At 41.3% G+C, this 20,886-nt stretch overlaps 6 protein-coding genes and 2 pseudogenes across 6 annotated transcripts; 4 read left to right on the top strand and 4 right to left on the bottom strand.

Moving 5' to 3' along the window:
* Positions 1-598: 598 nt before the first annotated feature.
* LOC119191584 lies at positions 599-1,843 on the bottom strand (annotated as a pseudogene).
* A 230-nt stretch (positions 1,844-2,073) lies between these two features.
* LOC119191582 (chorion class CA protein ERA.1-like) lies at positions 2,074-3,072 on the top strand. The gene is made up of 2 exons (XM_037445472.1): positions 2,074-2,180; positions 2,608-3,072. The coding sequence occupies exons 1-2, from the start codon at positions 2,130-2,132 to the stop codon at positions 2,995-2,997; spliced, it is 441 nt and encodes a 146-aa protein (XP_037301369.1). The 5' UTR covers positions 2,074-2,129; the 3' UTR covers positions 2,998-3,072.
* A 2,252-nt stretch (positions 3,073-5,324) lies between these two features.
* LOC119191583 (chorion class B protein M2410-like) lies at positions 5,325-6,390 on the bottom strand. Its single transcript, XM_037445473.1, has 2 exons — positions 6,289-6,390; positions 5,325-5,964 (listed from the first exon to the last, which is right to left on the bottom strand). The coding sequence occupies exons 1-2, from the start codon at positions 6,337-6,339 to the stop codon at positions 5,392-5,394; spliced, it is 624 nt and encodes a 207-aa protein (XP_037301370.1). The 5' UTR covers positions 6,340-6,390; the 3' UTR covers positions 5,325-5,391.
* Positions 6,391-6,664: 274 nt separating this feature from the next.
* LOC119191585 (chorion class CA protein ERA.1-like) lies at positions 6,665-7,377 on the top strand. Its single transcript, XM_037445474.1, has 2 exons — positions 6,665-6,766; positions 6,917-7,377. Exons 1-2 carry the CDS (start codon positions 6,716-6,718, stop codon positions 7,319-7,321), a joined length of 456 nt encoding a protein of 151 aa, XP_037301371.1. The 5' UTR covers positions 6,665-6,715; the 3' UTR covers positions 7,322-7,377.
* Positions 7,378-10,992: 3,615 nt separating this feature from the next.
* Positions 10,993-11,936, bottom strand: LOC115439784 (chorion class B protein B.L1-like). Its single transcript, XM_030163773.2, has 2 exons — positions 11,857-11,936; positions 10,993-11,628 (listed from the first exon to the last, which is right to left on the bottom strand). The coding sequence occupies exons 1-2, from the start codon at positions 11,905-11,907 to the stop codon at positions 11,062-11,064; spliced, it is 618 nt and encodes a 205-aa protein (XP_030019633.2). The 5' UTR covers positions 11,908-11,936; the 3' UTR covers positions 10,993-11,061.
* Positions 11,937-12,262: 326 nt separating this feature from the next.
* LOC119191587 (chorion class A protein PC292-like) lies at positions 12,263-13,066 on the top strand. The gene is made up of 2 exons (XM_037445476.1): positions 12,263-12,369; positions 12,607-13,066. The coding sequence occupies exons 1-2, from the start codon at positions 12,319-12,321 to the stop codon at positions 13,000-13,002; spliced, it is 447 nt and encodes a 148-aa protein (XP_037301373.1). The 5' UTR covers positions 12,263-12,318; the 3' UTR covers positions 13,003-13,066.
* Positions 13,067-16,654: 3,588 nt separating this feature from the next.
* Positions 16,655-17,381, bottom strand: LOC119191586 (chorion class CA protein ERA.1-like). The gene is made up of 2 exons (XM_037445475.1): positions 17,284-17,381; positions 16,655-17,123 (listed from the first exon to the last, which is right to left on the bottom strand). The coding sequence occupies exons 1-2, from the start codon at positions 17,332-17,334 to the stop codon at positions 16,728-16,730; spliced, it is 447 nt and encodes a 148-aa protein (XP_037301372.1). The 5' UTR covers positions 17,335-17,381; the 3' UTR covers positions 16,655-16,727.
* Positions 17,382-17,707: 326 nt separating this feature from the next.
* LOC115439783 lies at positions 17,708-18,606 on the top strand (annotated as a pseudogene).
* The last annotated feature ends 2,280 nt before the right edge of the window (positions 18,607-20,886 follow it).

The raw sequence follows: 20,886 nt of genomic DNA, 5'->3' as shown, positions 1-20,886 counted from the left end.
AACGCTGTGTCACACCATACCTCCCGTATAAAAGCAACGCGCGCCTTTGTTTAATTAGTACGTCTTACAATTTGTTACTATTACCATCTAAGTACGCCTCTGTGTATTAAACGTACTCTGGAGTTTTGAAATACATAATATATTCAGTGTCATCTTTGTAGTTTCATTATAGCTAGAGTTGCGACTCCCATACATTACATCAAATACACAGCCAACTCTACATTCTCTATAAGAATTTCGAAGGTGTGTGAAGTCTACCAACCCGCACTAGGCCAGCGTGGTGGACTAAGGCCTAATCCCTCTCAGTAGTAGAGGAGGCCCGTGCTCAGCAGTGGGCAAGTATATAATACAGGGCTGATATTATTATATTCACTTATTATAACTTAGCCGTAGCCAAGAACTTTTCCCAATCGTTAACGTAAATAGGAAACAGAAAAATGTATGGGAGTAGTCCCATATCTTTTATCCATGTCTATCGCTTGGATATGTCATTTTCATTAGTCATTATTTTTATGGTAATTAAGGGTTTCATATGACATGCTATGCTGTAAGTAACTAACAAAAGGGTTGAATAATAGTGAACAAAAAACAATGTAGGTAGATGTTTGCGTATTAGTTATATTACAACAAAATACCGGGTCGTATGTAAAGTGTCCAATATTAGAATAATGTTCAGTACCAAGCACCACATCCGCAACCGCAGCCGCGAGCGCCAATGCCGGCGTAACCGAGTCCATAGGCTCCGTAACCTAATCCGTAATCGAATCCACCCAGAGCGCCGTATCCGTAGGCGGGACCGACAGCAGCACCGATGGGACCCTCAGCAGCGATGCCGACAGCACCATCACCACAACCGTAAGAGACGGCACCAGCACCGGCGGTGGGAACTCCCCGGCAACCTCTACGGTGCCGAGGAAAGGCAGGTTACCGGCGACGGCCACTGGACCCTCGTATATGTTCTCAGAGGCTACGGCAAGACCGGTGGGGCCATGGGAGAAGCACTGGAGACGCCGAGACCTCCACCATAGGCAGCTCCTAGACCGCTGGCGACGGCGATATCGGCAGCAGGAGCGATGGCGCCAATGCCGCAGCCAAGACGACCGTAGCCCAGACCACCATAGCCGAATCCGTCGTAGCCAAGACCACCGTAGCCGCATCCACCGTAACCCAGACCTCCATAGCCCAGACCATCGTAGCCCCAGGCGGTGCCGAGGCGTCCGACACAGGAGCTCACAGCGCTCTAAAATTTATATTTATACAAAAATAATTATAATACTATAACAATCTCTATATAATAGTTCTGACATAGTATATCAGATATTAATATAAAGTGAGAAACAATAAATAAGAAGATAATATATGTGTACCAATACGTAAAAATATGTGGAATATTTTGTTGAAAGAACAATAATTAATGCTGGATGTAGGACATATTTTATATCCGCCCGAATAGCGGCCGCCGTAGGTACACAAGGGGTTAAACCCCACCATAGTGGTTCACGGAAGTGTGTCGCGTTCCAGGATCAGCCTGTGTATATCCGGTTCCCACAGGCCGGCATAATTGTGTCAACTGTCGAAGGGTAATCATCTCTCGTCAGTCGACATTCTATTTGACCCCACTCCATTTACCATCAGTCGCAGCGTCACTTTTGTCGTGTCAGTATAAAAATAATAATAATAATGCATTAAAACAGTGTCTTTTTTTTCTCACCTGAACCAATAGGGCAGAGGCGCAAAAGGCGAGGATAGCTTTAACAGACATAATTGTGGATTAATTCCAACGGAGGTTGAAAACGGAATGATTCTCACGTGCTGCGGGGAAGTTTTTTATACAAGAGTGGATAGCATAGAGTTCGTTATCCTATTAGGCATTGACATTGAGTAATATGACCTTGTCTACTATCCCTCAGGCAATACTGAGAGTGACGCATTGAGCAACTCTCTCGACAGTTTAATGTTGCGTACGTGCAAAACACTAGTATTCCTATCAAATAATTGTATAATAACTATTACGAAATTAGACAAATACCTACTTTTATTAAATGTAGATAGAATGTCATAAGTATATAAACGCTGCTTTGGTTTATTGTAATCATATTACACTGAGTCTTTAGTGGAATCACATCAACATGTCTACTTTCGCCTTCCTTCTCCTCTGCGTGCAGGCTTGCCTTATCCACGTGAGTAAAAAGTTTGACATAATAACATTAGTAAAAAACATCACAACTACTGGGTATGGACATACAAGTCTTTATCCCCAAACGGGCATGTAAAAGGGTAACTAATCTATTAAAGGTTCGCCAACCTTATTAATGACCCACAGTGTGATATTTGATTCTCATAAAGATGATAGCATCTTTGTGAGAATCAATTATCACGGGTAATTCACAACTATTTTATCAAATCTAAAATAAATATATAAAGCATACAAACTGTTTTTCTGCTCTAGGCATTATATCAAGAACCTTACAGCTCTAACTCCATTAACATGCTTCTAAAGAGTTGGTAAATGCATAATTGTGTACACAATGAACTGCAAAATAGTTATATGTATTACAAATATATTTTAGAGATTCAAGAACCAATAATTTTATTTTAATATTTCAGAATGCCTACAGCGCGTGTCTTGGTGCCGGTCTTGGTTACGGCTACGGAGATCTCGGGTATGCCGGTTGGGGTGGATGCGGTCTAGGCGGCATCGGTTACGCCGGTCTCGGCTACGACGGTTTCGGCTATGGCGGCCTCGGTTATGACGGATTCGGCTATGGCGGCCTTGGTTACGGTGCTTTCGGTTATGACGGTCTTGGTGGTTATGGTGGTGCTGGCATCGGCAACGTGGCCGTCGCCGGTGAGTTGCCCGTGGCTGGTACCACCGCCGTCGCCGGTCAGGTGCCCATCATCGGCGCCGTAGAGTTCGGCGGTACCGCGGCTGCTGCTGGTGCTGTCTCCATCGCCGGACGTTGCGGCTGCGGCTGCGGCGGACCCTACGTGTACTGATTACATACACTGTCGCGAATTTGGACTTAACATGACTACTTGACAAAGGAACAATATATAAATGATAAAAATGCAGCATTGTTTTTTTTCTGTAATATCCGTACTAAAAATGTAAATATAGTCGAAAATATATATTATAGTAATGCTTTAACTCCAGTCATAGACGGCGGTAAAATATATAAGTAATACAAAAATCTATTGAAATAACAAAAACGTACATACTTAGCTACTTACTTGAAATTTTTATTGTATTTTTCATGGATAACCTAACCTAGTTAACTGATTAGTTAACGATATGATTATATCGGGTAGTAAAACTGTGATTGCTCGTAAAATTATTCAGCTGCAACTGGAAGCAGCTTAAGATTGACCGAAAAGTCAAGAAGATTTTAATTGTTCCCTTGTTTAAGGTTTTTTTAGATTAAATTATTATGCCACTTTTATAACAATTTTTTATGTTTACGCGAATATAAGACAAATTTTATCGCGGTTTTTATAGTGTAATGTTCTTCCGACGTTTCGAAGACTTTTCAGCCTTCGTTAGTTAGTTAAGTTCGTTTAGTTAGACTTCAAGACGATTTGAGCTCATTCTCCGTAGATCGGACCACCAACAATTATAAATTTAAAAAGTATAATTGTAAAATGCAGGTAGTAATCGTAATTTTGACATAGCGGATTACCAACACCCCTTGAGCCACGAAGGCAGCAAAGTCTTCGAAACGTCGGGGGAAAATCAAAATATAAAAATGGCTACAAAATCCGAAAAATAGTGTAATTTTAATATGCAACTTTTTTCCTAATTTACTAGGGTAAAAAGTTGTATATACTATAAATACGTTAATCGTGCATATTGCCTGTGTGACAAATTTCATTAAAATCCGTCAAGCCTTTTCTGCGGGTTATCCAAAATTATCCTAAACTTTTACCCCCTTATTCATAGACGTTTTTATCTGAGGACGGGAGCGATAAAAACGGCTATGAATATGATTATTAGATTTTATAATGATAATAGGATTTATTGCCTCTAATCTAGTAGCAGTGTAGATACACAGCACAGATGTGCTGGCAAACTGTTAAATAAATAATTTTAAAATAATTGAACATTGGTAATTTTGCTTTAGATAATTTAATAAATGTGTTTTATTTCATGATTTTACCATTGCTTTACCATTTTTTTCTATCTTAGGAAAGAATGCAAAGCGTGATACCTTTTTTTTAAGAATTATTCAATCAATTGAAATTTTCATTTGATGAGATGAGAGATGAGATGAGCTATTAAAACAAATTCATATTTAAAATTTTAGTTCTACAATAAAATATATTTTTTTTTTTAAATATTATTACATATATAAATAAAAATTGTATACCTGTTTCAAAAGCTACCCTATCATCAAATGTCTAAGCAATAGGAGGTACGTAATTACTCATTAACAAGCACAACAGCACCGACAAATGCCATGCAATGTTTCCATTCAAATTTGACTATATTACAGGTGTAAAACTAAATGCTATATAACGTTAGTGTCTAAAGTAAGACGTATTATGTCTTTAGTTTCATAAAAAAAATCGAGTCTAGGTGCCCAAACTCCAGACATAAAAGTATCTCCTGTCTCATGATACCATAGCATCATGTAGGCGTAGAATTATAACTCTATCAATGTTTTCGGAGAAAGTGTGGTGAAAATACCCTCAGGATCACAGAACCTTGCTTAGAGAACGGAAGGAGCTACTTTTCCCCTGAATCATTGAGTCTAATGTTCGATGAACCTAAACGTTAAGCCTAGGACATTGAGTTCGCCTACATACTACATTTATTGTATATAAAGTGCATAAATAAATATGCGTAATATGCCACCCTTCAAATCTGGGGTATAATAACAATCTCATTTACCCCCCGGGGACACAAATATCCCCAAAAGATGTACGATGATGGTTTATTAATAATATATAAATAACAATTATTTTTAAAACGGGCCTGGTCTATCACCGCGAAAATTCTATCCGATCACATGGGATTAAACTTTAGACTTACGCCAGTATTCATAAACGTTATTTATCTAAGGACTGTTAACAAGTATGTATCTTAGTGCTGACGGCATGGCAGCCCTCGCAGTGCATAGACATAGGGTTGTTGCGATTGGCTAATATTGAGATACAACTTTAATCTAGTTGGCTGTCAGATAAACAAAGCTGAACAAACAGCAAGCTATCAGATAAACAAAGCTGAGAAACAGACTTGTTATCACAGCAATGCTCTGTCCTTAGATAAATAACGTTTACGAATACGGGCGTTAAAATATAAGGGATCGATTGAATTAAATAAAATATTATATTGTTGCACAATGTATATTATGTATTTTCATGTCGTCATGTTGGGATCGCATCATTATTAGTTTAGTACCAAGCACCGCAGCCGCAACCGCAGCCGCGAGCACCGATACCGGCGTAACCGAGTCCGTAGCCTCCGTAGCCGAGTCCGACACCGAATCCACCCAGACCTCCGTATCCGTAGGCGGGACCGACAGCAGCACCGATGGGACCCTCAGCGGCGATGCCGACAGCACCATCACCACAACCGTACGAGACAGCACCAGCACCAGCGGTGGGGAACTCTCCAGCAACTTCCACGGTACCCAGGAAAGGCAGGTTACCGGCGACAGCAACGGGACCCTCGTATACATTTTCAGAAGCCACAGCAAGACCAGTAGGGGCCATGGGGGAAGCGCTGGAGACGCCAAGACCACCACCGTAGGCAGCGTCGAGTCCGCCACATCCGAATCCATCGTAGCCAAGACCGCCATAACCTAATCCAGCGTAGCCAAGACCGCCGTAACCTAATCCAGCGTAGCCGAGACCACCATAACCAAATCCGTCGTAGCCCCACCCTCCGCAGCCGAGACCTCCGTAGCCGAGACCGCCATAGCCCCAGCCAGTTCCGAGGCGTCCAAGACAACTGCTTACAGCGCTCTAGAATTAAAAGAAGTTAATATCAGTAACATTAACTTTAATAATAAATAAATGATCACCTCGTTTTCGCGGTTCGGACATGGAATATATTTTATGTACTTTGTTTTATTTTAGCTTTTAACATATATCACGTGTATGACACAGTCAATTATTTTTCTTTCTATTAGACTCATAAAATAATAGTACTTGTATAGTCAGATATAATTAAATAGTGCATAAGCAATTCCTTAAGAAAGAGAAACCAAGAAGTTGATATTTTATTCGAAATAAAAATAAAAAGTATGCAACAGTGTAATATAGATATAAAATTGTAGGGGATCTCACCTGAACCATCAACGCCGAAGCGCAAAAGGCAAGTACGGCTTTAGCAGACATGTTGGATACTGTTGATGTTTCAGCGAAAATAGAAACCAGAATGATTTCCTGACGAAATGGGGCTATTTTATATGGAAGGGTTCGTGATAGTGTTATACGACGCATTACCCTAATCATAATTACAGTTGTGCAACCCGTGACCTTGAGTTGAAACTGTCCAGATATACCAAACATAATTAACGAGAGAACGAAGTTGAGCAACTCATCGACTACCTGCAGCTACGTGCAATATAGTAGTATTATTATCAATAACATATAATTATGAAATAAAACAAATAAATATTAAATTAAGTAAATACATTAAATATTACAGGTATAAAAGCGACGTGGCAGTCAGGTACTATCATTCTGCAGTGAGTCTCCAGTAGAAATAAACATGTCTACTCTCGCTTTCCTCTTCCTCTGCGTTCAGGCTTGCCTCATCCACGTAAGTAACAAACCTGATATATGAATCACTTTAGTAAAGCCTTATTAAACTTATATAATTGTTATATGTTTTTCTATCAAAAGAAAACCTTTAGAAAAGTAAAGAATCAAGTTTGAAATATATTAACTTAGAATATTATATTTGTTTCAGAATGCCTACAGTGCGTGCCTCGGTACCGGCTACTATGGCGCCGGTCTTGGTTACGGCTACGGAGATCTTGGATATGCCGGTTGGGGTGGATGCGGTCTAGGTGGCATCGGTTACGCCGGTCTCGGCTACGACGGTTTCGGCTATGGCGGCCTTGGTTATGATGGATTCGGCTATGGCGGTCTTGGTTACGGAGCTTTTGGTTATGACGGTCTTGGTGGTTACGGTGGTGCTGGCATCGGCAACGTGGCTGTGGCTGGTGAGCTGCCCGTGGCTGGTACCACCGCCGTCGCCGGTCAGGTGCCCATCATCGGTGCAGTAGAGTTCGGCGGCACCGCTGCTGCTGCTGGTGCTGTCTCAATCGCTGGACGTTGCGGCTGCGGCTGCGGCGGACCTTACGTCTACTGATTATAATCACTAGTACGAATCCGAATTGCATAAAATAAATAATGAATAGCAATGATTGAGTTGTTTTATTTTTATAAGGCATATACAACAGTTTAACGAATTGAGCACAGCAAATATAAATTTATTATTATAAAATAAATCATCTTGGTTTAATTAAACAATGACATCGTTAAAAAAGCTTGACAGAAACATATTTTCTTTCTCACGGAACAGATACATTGATGTGTATGATTTATTTTCTATATGTATGGGTTATAATTAATTACAAACATAATGTGTATGCATATTTATAAGTGATATATTATGTAAGTGCATTTTGTGTGTATTTATGTATATATCATATTTATCAATTGGAATTATTGTATTTATTCTTCTTTTTATTAACCCAAATTTTATTTTTATTCAGTAGACTGTCTTCTCTTATTCCTTTTCTTATATTCACCCAAGAGTTTTGTGATAGAAATTACCTAACGGCATAAAACCTTTTGTACTTATTTTTTATTTATTTATCTTTCTATATTTTTTATTTTTACAAGAATACAGTATAAGAGCTGTGAATAAATAAATATTTTGTACATATGTATCTTACAGTATTTGATTTTGAGAAACATTATTTTATGAGAAGCTTTAATTATAAATGCTTATACTTAATTTACCGTAATAGAGGACTAAATAAATTCAATGTAAACAAAAAATATATAGATATCGACGTACATTTTTAACTCCTTATCGATTAGGTAAAATAAATTAAGCTGTATAACAATATGGCATTACAATAGGTACTGATATTTGTATTTACTAGACGGACGAAAACGACAAAGAATATTAAACACTATGAAAAGATGTTCATCGTAAAGGTTAATGCAACGTATATGTACTTTAATGTATTTATATTCTATAACCAAGCTTGAAGCTATATATTTTTATAATTTTTGAAATAATAATAAACAAATTGAAAAAAAAAATCCTTTGTATGAGTAAAGTAAATTCTCTTTATTTTTTTTTTATGTTAAAAGAAACGTTAGTTAGAACAGAGTGAAGTTTAAACAAAGTGAAAATTTGAATTTGTCCAGCTACTCATAATGATGGAAAAAGTAGCTGGCAACGAAAACCGGGTCGAAGGAAGAAAGTCGTCGTTATAGAACACTAGCTTTTGCTCGCGGCTCCGCCCGCGTTATAAAGTTATTCAGGCTAAAGTTTTCCGTTATAAAAATAGTAGTTTCCCGGGAGCCTATGTTCTTCCCAGGGTCTCAAACTGTCTCCATACCAAATTTCATCTTAATACGTTAGGTAGTTTTTGAGTTTAACACGTTAAGGCAGACAGATGCAGCGGGGACTTTGTTATATTATTTAGAACTTTTTAAGTGAAACAATCCCGTCATACATCATTGTTGCATAACTTTAACCGTTTACGCAGCGCAGGCAACGGAAGCTCTCAAAACTCATAATTTTCCCCGTTTTTGCAACATGTTTCATTACTGCTCCGCTGCTATTGGTCATAGCATGATGATATATAGCCTATAGCACTCCAGGAACAAAGGGCTATCCAACACAAAAAGATTTTTCAGTTCAAACCGGTAGTTCCTGAGATTAGCCATTACTGCTCCGCTCCTATTGGTCATAGCGTGATGATATATAGCTTATAGCGGTCCACAAATAAAGGGCTATCCAACACAAAACGAATTTTTCAGTTGAAACCGGTAGTTCCTGAGATTAGCCATTACTGCTCCGCTCCTATTGGTCATAGCGTTATGATATATAACTATGAGCACTCCACAAACAAAGGACTATTCAACACAAAAATATTTTTTTCAGTTCGAATCGGTAGTTCCTGAGATTAGCCATTACTGCTCCGCTCCTATTGAATATAGCGTGATAATATATAGCCTATAGCTCTCCACGAACAAAGGGCTATCCAACGCAAAAAGAATTTTTCAGTTTGGACCGGTAGTTCCTGAGATTAGCCATTACTGCTCCGCTCCTATTGGTCATAGCGTGATGATATATAGCTTATAGCGGTCCACAAATAAAGGGCTATCCAACACAAAAACGAATTTTTCAGTTGAAACCGGTAGTTCCTGAGATTAGCCATTACTGCTCCGCTCCTATTGGGTATAGCGTGATGATATATAGCCTATAGCACTCCACGAATAAAGGGCTATCCAACGCAAAAAGAATTTTTCAGTTTGGACCGGTAGTTCCTGAGATTAGCCATTACTGCCCCGCTCCTATTGGGTATAGCGTGATGATATATAGCCTATAGCACTCCACGAACAAAGGGCTATCCAACGCAAAAGAATTTTTCAGTTTGGACCGGTAGTTCCTGAGATTAGCCATTACTGCCCCGCTCCTATTGGGTATAGCGTGATGATATATAGCCTATAGCACTCCACGAACAAAGGGCTATCCAACGCAAAAGAATTTTTCTGTTTGGACCGGTAGTTCCTGAGATTAGCCATTACTGCCCCGCTCCTATTGGGTATAGCGTGATGATATATAGCCTATAGCACTCCACGAACAAAGGGCTATCCAACGCAAAAATAATTTTTCAGTTTGGACCGGTAGTTCCTGAGATTAGCCATTACTGCCCCGCTCCTATTGGGTATAGCGTGATGATATATAGCCTATAGCACTCCACGAACAAAGGGCTATCCAACGCAAAAAGAATTTTTCAGTTTGGACCGGTAGTTCCTGAGATTAGCGCGTTCAAACAAACAAACAAACAAACAAACAAACAAACAAACTCTTCAGCTTTATATAATAGTATAGATACGCGAATGAACCAGCATTGGAAGTTGTATAGAAATATTTCATCTTATAAAGGACAATAGAGCGTATTATGCTGAACTACCTATCAATCTTCACTAGTAGAAGAGGCATTACAAGAAGAAGAAGCTACAAACTATGCAGTTGACTATTTAGAAAAAGTAAATAAAAGTGATAGCGTACGCTACAGAGGTAATAAAAGCTAAAACAAGTATTAAAAAAATTTCTCTCTCAGTCTGTATGTGGGTTTTTATTTGTATCACGCGAAAATTACTGCATGGAATTGAATGAAGTTTCCACCGATGCATTGTTAGAGGTCTAACTTAAAATATAGGCTCCGTTTGACCTCAGATTTATTTATTTATTTACGCGGACGGAGCTGCGAGTAAAAGCTAGTAAATAATTATATTTGCCATATCGAATATATTGTCTAACTAGTCGATATAGAGTTAGCATAGAATAAATATCTAACCTAAAAATCAAATCAACATTATTGCTTATTATTTTCTATCGGAAGTGAATACCACGTAAGATTAGAAAATGCAACCAACAAAATTTACTTCACGTCTATAAAATAAGCCTTCACTGAAATATACAATATAATTTTAGAAAAATTAAACATGTTTTTCTTTCCTTATTAGATTAATTTAAATTGCCACAGACGACCAGAGGAAATGATAACATAATAATGATTATGGGAATTAATTTTATATTTCATCATAATGCTCAGCCGCAGTTACATTTTTTATAATGATGGACGGTTTTAGTAAAAAGCACCGTAACCGTAGCCGTAAGCACCTACATAGCTGAGGCGCTGGTATACATTTAAAGTCTCAATGTATTTGCGATATTAATGTTTACCAACATTCCAAGGTAAGTAATAAAACAACAGTATATTATATTATTGCTCTTGGTTTATTTCATAATAATGCCAGGTCTAATTTGATTTTTGAAACATTAGTCAGAAAACGACTTTAGTAAAATGCGCCGCAACCGCAACCACAGCCGCGAGCTCCGAATCCAGCATAGCCGAGTCCGAGTCCGTAACCTCCGACACCGAATCCGCCCAGACCTCCGTATCCGTAGGCGGGACCGACAGCAGCTCCGATGGGACCCTCAGCGGCGATGCCAACAGCACCATCACCACAACCGTACGAGACAGCACCAGCACCGGCGGTGTCGAACAGACCGTCCACAGCCACAGTACCCAGGAAAGGCAGGTTGCCGCCGACAGCGACAGCACCCTCGTACACGTTCTCAGAGGCTACGGCGAGACCGGTGGGGGCTATGGGAGAAGCACTGGAGACACCAAGACCACCACCATAGGCAGCGTCGAGTCCGCCGCATCCGAATCCATCGTAGCCAAGACCACCGTATCCGAATCCGCCGTAGCCGAGACCGCCGTAGCCGAATCCACCGCAACCGAGACCGCCGTAACCAAATCCATCATAGCCCAATCCGGCGTAACCTAGACCTCCATAGCCAAGGCCGCCATAGCCCCAACCACTGCCGATGCCTCCAAGACAGGCGCTTATAGCGCTCTAGAATTTTAATAACATATTACTTATTATTATCATTACCTGCAGCGTTGGGGTTGATACAACCACAGCAAACGCCGTACCTCAGTTATAAAGAAACAAAATCTTATTTACAATACTGGTATGACTGATTATTATTAACATTTTTTACGCCGAACATGGTTATATTTATTACATAATATCACTTTAAATGAAAATGAAGTAAAATATGTAAAACAAAATCTAAGTTACCTGAACCAAGAGCGCAGAAGTGCAAGCGATGAGAATAATCTTGGCAGCCATGATGTGATACAAGAAGTGTCTGTTGCAGAATGACTATTGATCACTTAACCTAAGTATTTATACTAGTTTTTTTCATATTAACTGTAGTTATCAGGACATAATTTTGGAACACGTGTTCGGCCTACGTGTTATTCTTATATTTATTTTAATAAAAATATATAATGCTCCCTTATCATTCACAATTTTCATAAAACATTGTTATTTATTTAACGTCTTGTGAAACACACATACCATTGAATAGCAGGTGCATATATTGCAATTAATGTGTTATCGGTAAACAATTAAAACTACTCCGACACGTCGCGTCGTATCGCTTCACTCGCACATGTTGTAGAAGATAATTTTAGTGGAATATAAACTCCTGTGATGCAGTTGTAATTCATTGTACATTCAGTGCATCAGACCTACAACATGTCTACCTTCGCCTTTCTTCTTCTTTGCGTGCAGGCTTGCCTCATACACGTGAGTTTTACATTCTTGTTTAAATCGTTAGACTTTTTGTGGTACAGCTTTGTAGGTGTTTACTTTTAATTTGTCAAAAATAAAATGCAAAAGGTAAACTTTAATTTTTAGTGGAATTTTATTTACTTCGTTAATTTCTTCCTTTTTTAAACTTGACAATAAAAGTGAAGATATTGTGATTTAGTCAAATATTAATATTTAAATGGAAAATATTTTTAGAAAATGATTATATTTCAGAATGCGTACAGCGCATGCCTTGGCACTGGCTACTATGGCGCCGGTCTCGGCTACGGCTACGGCGGTCTGGGTTGTGGAGGATGCGGTGTAGGCGGCATTGGTTACGCCGGTTATGATGGTTTCGGTTACGGCGGACTTGGCTACGGCGGCCTTGGTTATGGCGGTTGGGGCTATGGTGTCGGTTACGACGGTATTGGTGCTGGTTACGGCGGTGCCGGTGTTGGTAACGTAGCTGTGGCCGGCGAGCTGCCCGTGGCTGGTACCACCGCCGTCGCCGGTCAGGTGCCAATCATCGGCGCTGTCGGTTTCGCCGGTGACGCTCTCGCCGCTGGTTCCGTCTCCATCGCCGGACGTTGCGGTTGCGGCTGCGGCTGCGGTGGGGCTTACCTTTACTAATCACCTACATATTGAAAATGTGTTAGAAAATTCTTGCAAATCGAATAAATGGTGATTACAGAATTACACAATCGTTTCTCTTGGTTTAATCCTCAGCAAGCAATATCTTATTGGTGTTATCGGTGTGGAAACTAATTACTTATATTTAATGTTACAACGCGTTAATTAACGAAACAACAAATATGCTGCATTAGAAAAAATAACGGCAATCGGAAAAGCCGAAAATTATTATCAGATAATATTTAAGACTTAAAATCACTTTAAATATTTTGATAAAAATCACGAAATTTGTGTTTGAAGTTCTATAGATTTTTTATTTTCTTTAATTTTATAAAAGAATGTGGTTACATAATATTAGATAGTGGAAAGAAAGAAAATGCATTTATTTAATCAGGACCAGATGGCAGTCATACTGCATAAGCTACAGGAAAGAAAATTCAATGTAAAATATAAAAAAATTAGATACAAAAAAAGTATAATATACTATACCTACCTAATAATAAAATCGAAAAGAAATTTAAAGACTGTACAAAATTAGTCTAGCAACATATTCATTCACCCGGCCATCCGCATCTGAAGCTGTGCCAACAATCCAAATTTGGCCGACAACCAGTTCGGATTTAGGAGGGGACGTCCTACCGTCCACACGATTCTGCGGGTCAAGTCACAGGCGGAGGAAGCAGTGGCCGGAGCCAGCGTAGATATAGCGGTATCGTTGAATATTTCCAACGCATTTAACTCGTTGCCCTGGCCCTGCCTCCACGAGGCATTGCGGTACCACGTGGTGCCGCCCTATCTTCGGCGTCCGGTGCACGCGTATCTGTTTGACAGGGACGTGGTGTATCAGGGTGCCGACGGGCGGCATCGCAGAGCAATGTCTTGCGGTGTTCCACAGGGCTCGGTTTGGGGCCCTCTCCTGTGGAACATCGGGTATGACTGGGTGCTCCGTGGTGCCAATCTCCGGGGAGTCAGCGTGACATGTTACGCTGACGACACATTGATCACGGCGACATCTAGGACCTTCCAGGGCGCCGCCATGTTAGCGGCGGTGGGCACCGGCCACGTTGTTAGCCGAATTCGACGTTTAGGTTTGAAGGTGGCCCTCGAGAAGATCGAGGCCATTTGTTTTCACGGGCCTCGCAGAGGGCCACCAGCCGGCGCCCACATCGTTGTGGAAGGGGTGCGGATTCCCATCGGCAAAAATATGAAATAATTAGGTTTAGTGTTAGATAGCCGTTGGGAATTTCGCACCCATTTCTTAAAATTGCGGACGAAATTGTCCCGGGCAGCGGACGCTCTTTCCAGTCTGCTGCCCAACCTGGAGGGTCCTGATATCCCTTGCCGAAGGTTATACCACGGAGTCGTGCGGTCCATGCCACTATACGGCAGCTCCGGTCTGGGCTGATGCCCTAAGAGAGCGTTCTGCCGCTTCGCGGGCTCCGCAGCGCGCAGTGGCGCAGCGGGCGATTAGGGCATACCGCATGGTTTCATTCGAGGCAGCTTGCTTGTTGGCCGGATTCCTGCCCTGGGATATGGACCCCAAATCTCTGTCTGGTGTCTTTCATTGGCGGGTGGAGGCGTTCAGTCGCGGGCAGCGTCCGGCCCTGAAGGAGGTGGAGGCCAAGAGGGCCTCCCTACGGCGAGCCGCCGGGGAGGAGTGGCGGCTCAGGCTGGAGGCCCCGACAGCGGGGATCCGGACCGTTGCGGCAGCGCAGCCTGTCTTTGCCGAGTGGCTAGACAGGCGCCACGGTGCGGCAACCTTTCGGTTGTCACAGGTTCTCACTGGGCATGGCTGCTTCGTTGAGTATCTGTACCGGATCGTAGGTACGGGGAGGTGTCGGCCCTGTGTCACCATTGTGCCAACTGCTCGCTCGATACGGCCCAACATACTTTGGAGTTCTGTCCAGCCTGGGACGAAGAGCGCAGCGGCCTTAGATCAGTCGTCGGAGGAGATCTTTCGCTGCCAGCCGTGGTCGCTTCCATGGTCGGCAGCCCGGAGGCCTGGCGTGCGGTGGCCCACTTCTGTGAGGTGGTCCTCTCGCAGAAGGAGAGTGCCGAGAGGGATAGAGAGGGAGGATCCCTCCCGCCGTCAGAGGAGACGTAGGAGGCGCCGAGTGGACGACTGACCGGCGTCTCCCGCCCTGTGAAATGGGGGCGTTTGGAGAATTCCACCACGGTATCCCCTGCCTGTCGTAAAAGGCGACTAATAGGGGGCATCGGGGGGTCGTCGGCGGGCGGCTGGGGGCCGTTCGCTCTTAGTGTATATTGTGCACATCTCGCACATTGTGATGACACCCGGGATGGACGGCAGCGTGGAAGGTAGGCCTCATGCTGCCGTTGACGCAGAGAGCGTCCTTCGGTTACGCGGGGGCTTCTGAGCCCCCCCCATAGGAGACGGGCCGCAACAGACGGCACCGCGCAGGGACAACTGCGGACGAAAACTTATACATTTTAGTCAGAGGAAGCCCACAGTCGTCCTTAATGCGCCGAAGACGGCCACCGCGGAGTTTTAGTTGGTATGCCGTGCGTTGTATATAGGTTAGAGACTCGGCCCGGCGGTCACCTGAAGGTCAAGATCAAATCCGGGCGGCTCAATGCCGGGCCGTAAGGCACGGTGACCCCAACATAACCGCTCAGTCGCCCTTTAATTAGTAGGTCTTAGGATTTGTTACTATTACCACCTAAGTACGCCACTGTGTATTAAACGTACTCTGGAGCTTTGAAATATATAATATATTCAGTGCCATCTTTGGAGTTTCAATATAGCTAGAGTTGTGACTTTAATGCATTACCATCAAAAACACAGTGAAAATCTACACCCATAAACTCAGTGTCCGCCATGTGGAGGAGCCACCCTGACAATAATTTACAGCAAGGTTAACAGGAGTACCCACGGATGCCAGCAAAAGATAAGAAAAATAAAAATATTTAAAGAAATAAAAAATATATAAGTAATCATACATAATCAATTAATTATAACTTGTGATGACATAAGATAAAAATACAACTACTACAAATTTATGCATTTGAGATTGCACTATTATTATTTGTGCCGAAACGCTGCGCCACGCCGGTATCACGTCAACACGGCTAGGTGCGCATGAGGGCAAGGCGGCGGACACAACCGAACTGATGCCATCAAGGCTCTGAGTCCCAATAAACGGAACGTCAAATGACGTACACACACTAAAATTCTGAGCGAATATTTTTTTATATCCACTGGATGTTCTCATTCAGACAGAAAATGACGACGATGGATGTTAGTAAACTCCATATAATATCTATGCAGTTATTGCCCATTACGGTAAAAATATTTTTTTATTAAATAATACGACTAAGTAAACTTTCAACATACAAATAATTCCATATACCGCAATCATCACTCTTATTTATCTTCTGGGAAGATTTCGTTAAATTGTCGATATTACAGATGTACGGAACAATTTATCTTTAAAAGAATTTATGTATGACACAATTTTTAAGACATAACTTTGGGAATCCAAACAACGCTCGTAAAGTAAAAAAAAATATTATTGAATACTCTACTTATGAATGGATATGTATGAATGGACTACGTAATAAAACACTATTCTTATTAAACTAAACCGTTACGTGAAGGTATTCAGACTATAATGGGGAAAGAAAATTACAGTTTCATATTGCAAAATCAGAATTTATTGTATTTGCCAGGTCGTAGTAACGTAAGATCTGTAATAATGAATTTATCAGTAGACGAAAGGACCGCCGCAACCGCAACCGCAACGTCCGGCGATGGAGACGGAGCCAGCGGCGAGAGCGTCACCGGCAAAACCGACAGCGCCGATGATGGGCACCTGACCAGCGACGGCGGTGGTACCAGCCACGGGCAGCTCACCGGCGACGGCCACGTTACCAACGCCGGCACCACCGTAACCAGCACCGATACCGTCGTAGCCGACACCATATCCCAAGCCGCCGTAACCAAGACCGCCATAACCAAGGCCGCCGTAGCCGAAGCCATCATAGCCCAGACCAGCATAACCGATACCGCCTAGACCGCATCCTCCATAGCCGATACCGCCGTAGCCGTAGCCGAGCCCGGCCCCGTAGTAGCCGGTACCAAGGCACGCGCTGTACGCATTCTAGAACAATTTAAACATTAATTGAAATTTCACGACAAATCATCAGATGACCAAGTAAACAAATTGGAAATAAGGCTAAGTTCCTAAGAAAATTGAAATAGATATCCAGATTTCCTAAGAAATTGATTAATACATTTCTTACGCGTCAACACACACTTACGTGGATAAGGCAAGCTTGCACGCAAAGAAGAAGGAAGGCGAAGGTAGACATGATGGTTCTAGTCTTCTGAAAACTGGTTGCAGAATGATTACAACTGACAGTGGCTATGTTTTTATACACATAAAATTCCAAGCATTTCGAACTTTATTAACCCCATTAAGATAAATATTTAGTAATAATGTTATCATTAATTTGAATTTTAGAATAATAACTAATTTCCATTTGATACACTTAGTTGAGTCGAAGCACGTACGTCCAATTAAACTAGATAATAAGTTGCTCAACTTTTCGCACTCATCGAGTCCTGACAACTTAATGGTCATTATGAAGAGATCAGGTTTCATAACTTTAGCACTCATTAGGATAACGAGCTGTAAACTCATATAAAACTGCTCCTCGAGGTGATAGAATCACTCTGCTTCCTGTTTTAGCTGAAACATAATTACAAAACATGTCCGCAAAAGCTGTGCTCGTCTTCTGTGCCTCTGCACTCTTAGTCCAGGTAAGAACAGTTTGTAACCAGTTTAAGCTCGTAATTGGAACTGTCTTAATCATACTTGTCAGTATTCTAAATAATAACTAAAAAATAATTAATTCAATCAACAAGTTTCATAAAAAAAATGCACAATGACGCAGCAACAGCAGAAAAAAATTATGGTAATTAATTTTTTAGAGCGCTGTTGGCACCTGTCTTGGACGCCTCGGCACCGGCTGGGGCTATGGCGGTCTCGGCTACGGAGCTCTGGGTTACGGCGGATGGGGCTATGATGGATTTGGCTACGGTGGTCTTGGCTATGGTGGTCTTGGATACGGTCGTCTGGGATGCGGCATTGGCGCCATCGCTCCTGCTGCGGACATCGCTGTCGCCAGCGGCCTCGGAGCTGCTTATGGTGGTGGTCTCGGTGTGTCCAGCGCTTCTCCCATGGCTCCCACCGGGCTTGCCGTAGCCTCTGAGAACGTATACGAGGGTGCTGTCGCTGTTGGCGGTAACCTGCCTTCCTGGGAACCGTGGAAGTTGCCGGAGAGTTCCCCACCGCTGGTGCTGGTGCTGTCTCGTACGGTTGTGGTGATGGTGCTGTTGGCATCGCCGCTGAGGGTCCCATCGGAGCTGCTGTCGGTCCCGCCTACGGATACGGAGGTCTGGGCGGATTCGGTGTCGGAGGTTACGGACTCGGACTCGGCTACGCTGGAGTCGGCGCGCGCGGTTGCGGTTGCGGCTGCGGTGCTTGGTACTGAAACTCTGATAACCATATAACCTGATACCATAAGAAATAAAAATATCTAATAAGCAAGTAATTATTTTGTGTAATTTCTTCAAACTCACCCTCCGTAACATAATAACATATATTATTGTATAACTATGTATACAAAGTTATAATGACATTGTTTTAATAAATTAAATCATAATATACTTATCTTCTTGAAAACAACTTTACCATATTTTATTCTAACTTTATTCTAACCATAGATTTAATATAAAATGCGTAACTTTCGAACAAAATGAATATCAATAGTAGAAATTTTAATTTTACACCCCCTTATGCCACTACTACTACTTTAAGAACATTATCCCATATACTATATATACCATATACATATACTATATGGTCTTAGATTCAATTTCAATATTTTGCATGAGTTTCGCATAAAGGCAAGATGACAATACCATTAGGTGTTACTGGACAGACGCGGCGGTCTACGTGAAAATATGCTGCGAAGACCATAGCCTGCATAATGATTTCGTATGTTTACCCGAATGTTAGACATTGATATAAAACTATTTCTCAAATTAAAAAAATGTATAATTGTAATGTAGGTAGATATTTTATTTTTCCAAATGAATGGAGATAATATATTTAATTATCGATTGGTTGTAGAATTAGTGTCTCACATAGGGTGAAAGGGGCAAGGGGGGTCCGCTATTTGAAGGTAGATATTGTACCCTTGTAAAAAGCGGCGATAGCCTAGTTGGTTGTGGAACAGTTTGTCGAGACGAATGTCTGCAGGTTCAAATCCCAAGGTCACACACCTCTGATTTTTCTAAAAAGTTATGTGAGTATTCTTTGTGAATTATCGCTTGCTTTAACGGTGAAGGAAAACATCGTGAGGAAACCTGCATACCTGAGAAGTTCTCTATAGGAATTTCGAGGGTGTGTGAAGTCTACCAATCCGCACTAGGCCAGCGTGGTGGACTAAGGCCTAATCCCTCTCAGTAGTAGAGGAGGCCCGTGCTCAGCAGTGGGCAAATATTTAATACAGGGCTGATATATTATTATTATTATTATTATTATTGTAACTTTGACTTTTCGGACGACCTGACATCTCCTTCCGCCCGTAGCCACGAAAGCAAAGTCTTCTTAAACGTCGGGAAATAATCGTAATATGAAAACTGCGAAAAAGAAACAGTTTTTAAAATCGTTGTCGTAAAACATATGTGCAGTATGCGATACGATGTATTATTCGCATCCCATGACCGCGTCAGAAGCTTCATGACGGGCAAGAATACAAGATATGATGCATTATTTTTTATTCAGAATATTTGATTTAGTTATTAATCTGAGATAAATATAGTACTTTATTTTACTCCGTATAATATTTATAGTATAATTACTTTTGCGAAATTTAGTAGAGAAAACTAGTGAAAAGATGAAATTGTTCTTAAAAAGTCGACCATCAAATAATAGGATATTCATTCATTTACTTACCAATAAATGAACGCTAAGTGAGTTCGATATGTATGAAAATTTTGACTTAGTTAAATAAATAAACGAGTTCCTACTACCTTTACAAGATCGTTTATCAACCACGCGAGAGAACATCAATCCTCCGCTCGCCGGTACATGGCCCACTTTTGAGAACTTATCTGACCCATCTGTTGTTAATTTTACGAACTTTATGCCCTTGCTCACCGCCATTTGTTGCTGTTGACTGTTGTCGCCAGTTTACTGATACGCTTGGCTATGATCGGTGACTTTGTTTTTCTAGGGATCATTTGCTTCTGTTTTGAATGCGTAGAGAAATACTGAGTATAGCATGTGCGAAGACTCCATATAACCCGATTCCTGACGGCTTCCCTTTCGTAATTTATAAAATATCTAATGATCATTAGAACGATTTTGCAGATTGTACTTTTACATTTTGATACCTATATTATATTAAGTCGGGTTCCTTTTGGAAAAATTCACCCTTCGCCACTGGAGTATAGCAATCTCCTTAGCTCACTATGTGACTGTGAGCTGTCTTAGGCATCTTAAACGATCTCACACATTATGGTTCATTTTCGCTTGCAATCTACAATTATTAGCAAGTCAAGGCTTGCTGTCTATTATTTCACCAGACGGATTACGTATAGCGAAAAGTAGATGCACTTCTTGCTTTTCTGCCTACCCCTTGTGGAATAAAGAACGTGTATGTGTCATCTATTTGGTCATTAGTTTAAAATGAGTGATGCAGCAATTAATCGTATGCTATATCTGCCTACTCTGTACAATGTACACTGTGTTCATTGTAAGACATTCATCTTACAAATGACACTGTGTTCATTGTTTAACAACAAAAACTTTGCTTTTGTAGTTAGACTTTAAAACTTATTAATTAGTAATT

The sequence above is a fragment of the Manduca sexta genome, unplaced genomic scaffold, assembly GCF_014839805.1.
Source record: "Manduca sexta isolate Smith_Timp_Sample1 unplaced genomic scaffold, JHU_Msex_v1.0 HiC_scaffold_1670, whole genome shotgun sequence".
Lineage (NCBI taxonomy): Eukaryota > Metazoa > Arthropoda > Insecta > Lepidoptera > Sphingidae > Manduca > Manduca sexta.
The sequence above is the reverse complement of the archived record's forward strand: the minus strand, read 5'-3'. Positions and strand labels throughout refer to the sequence as shown.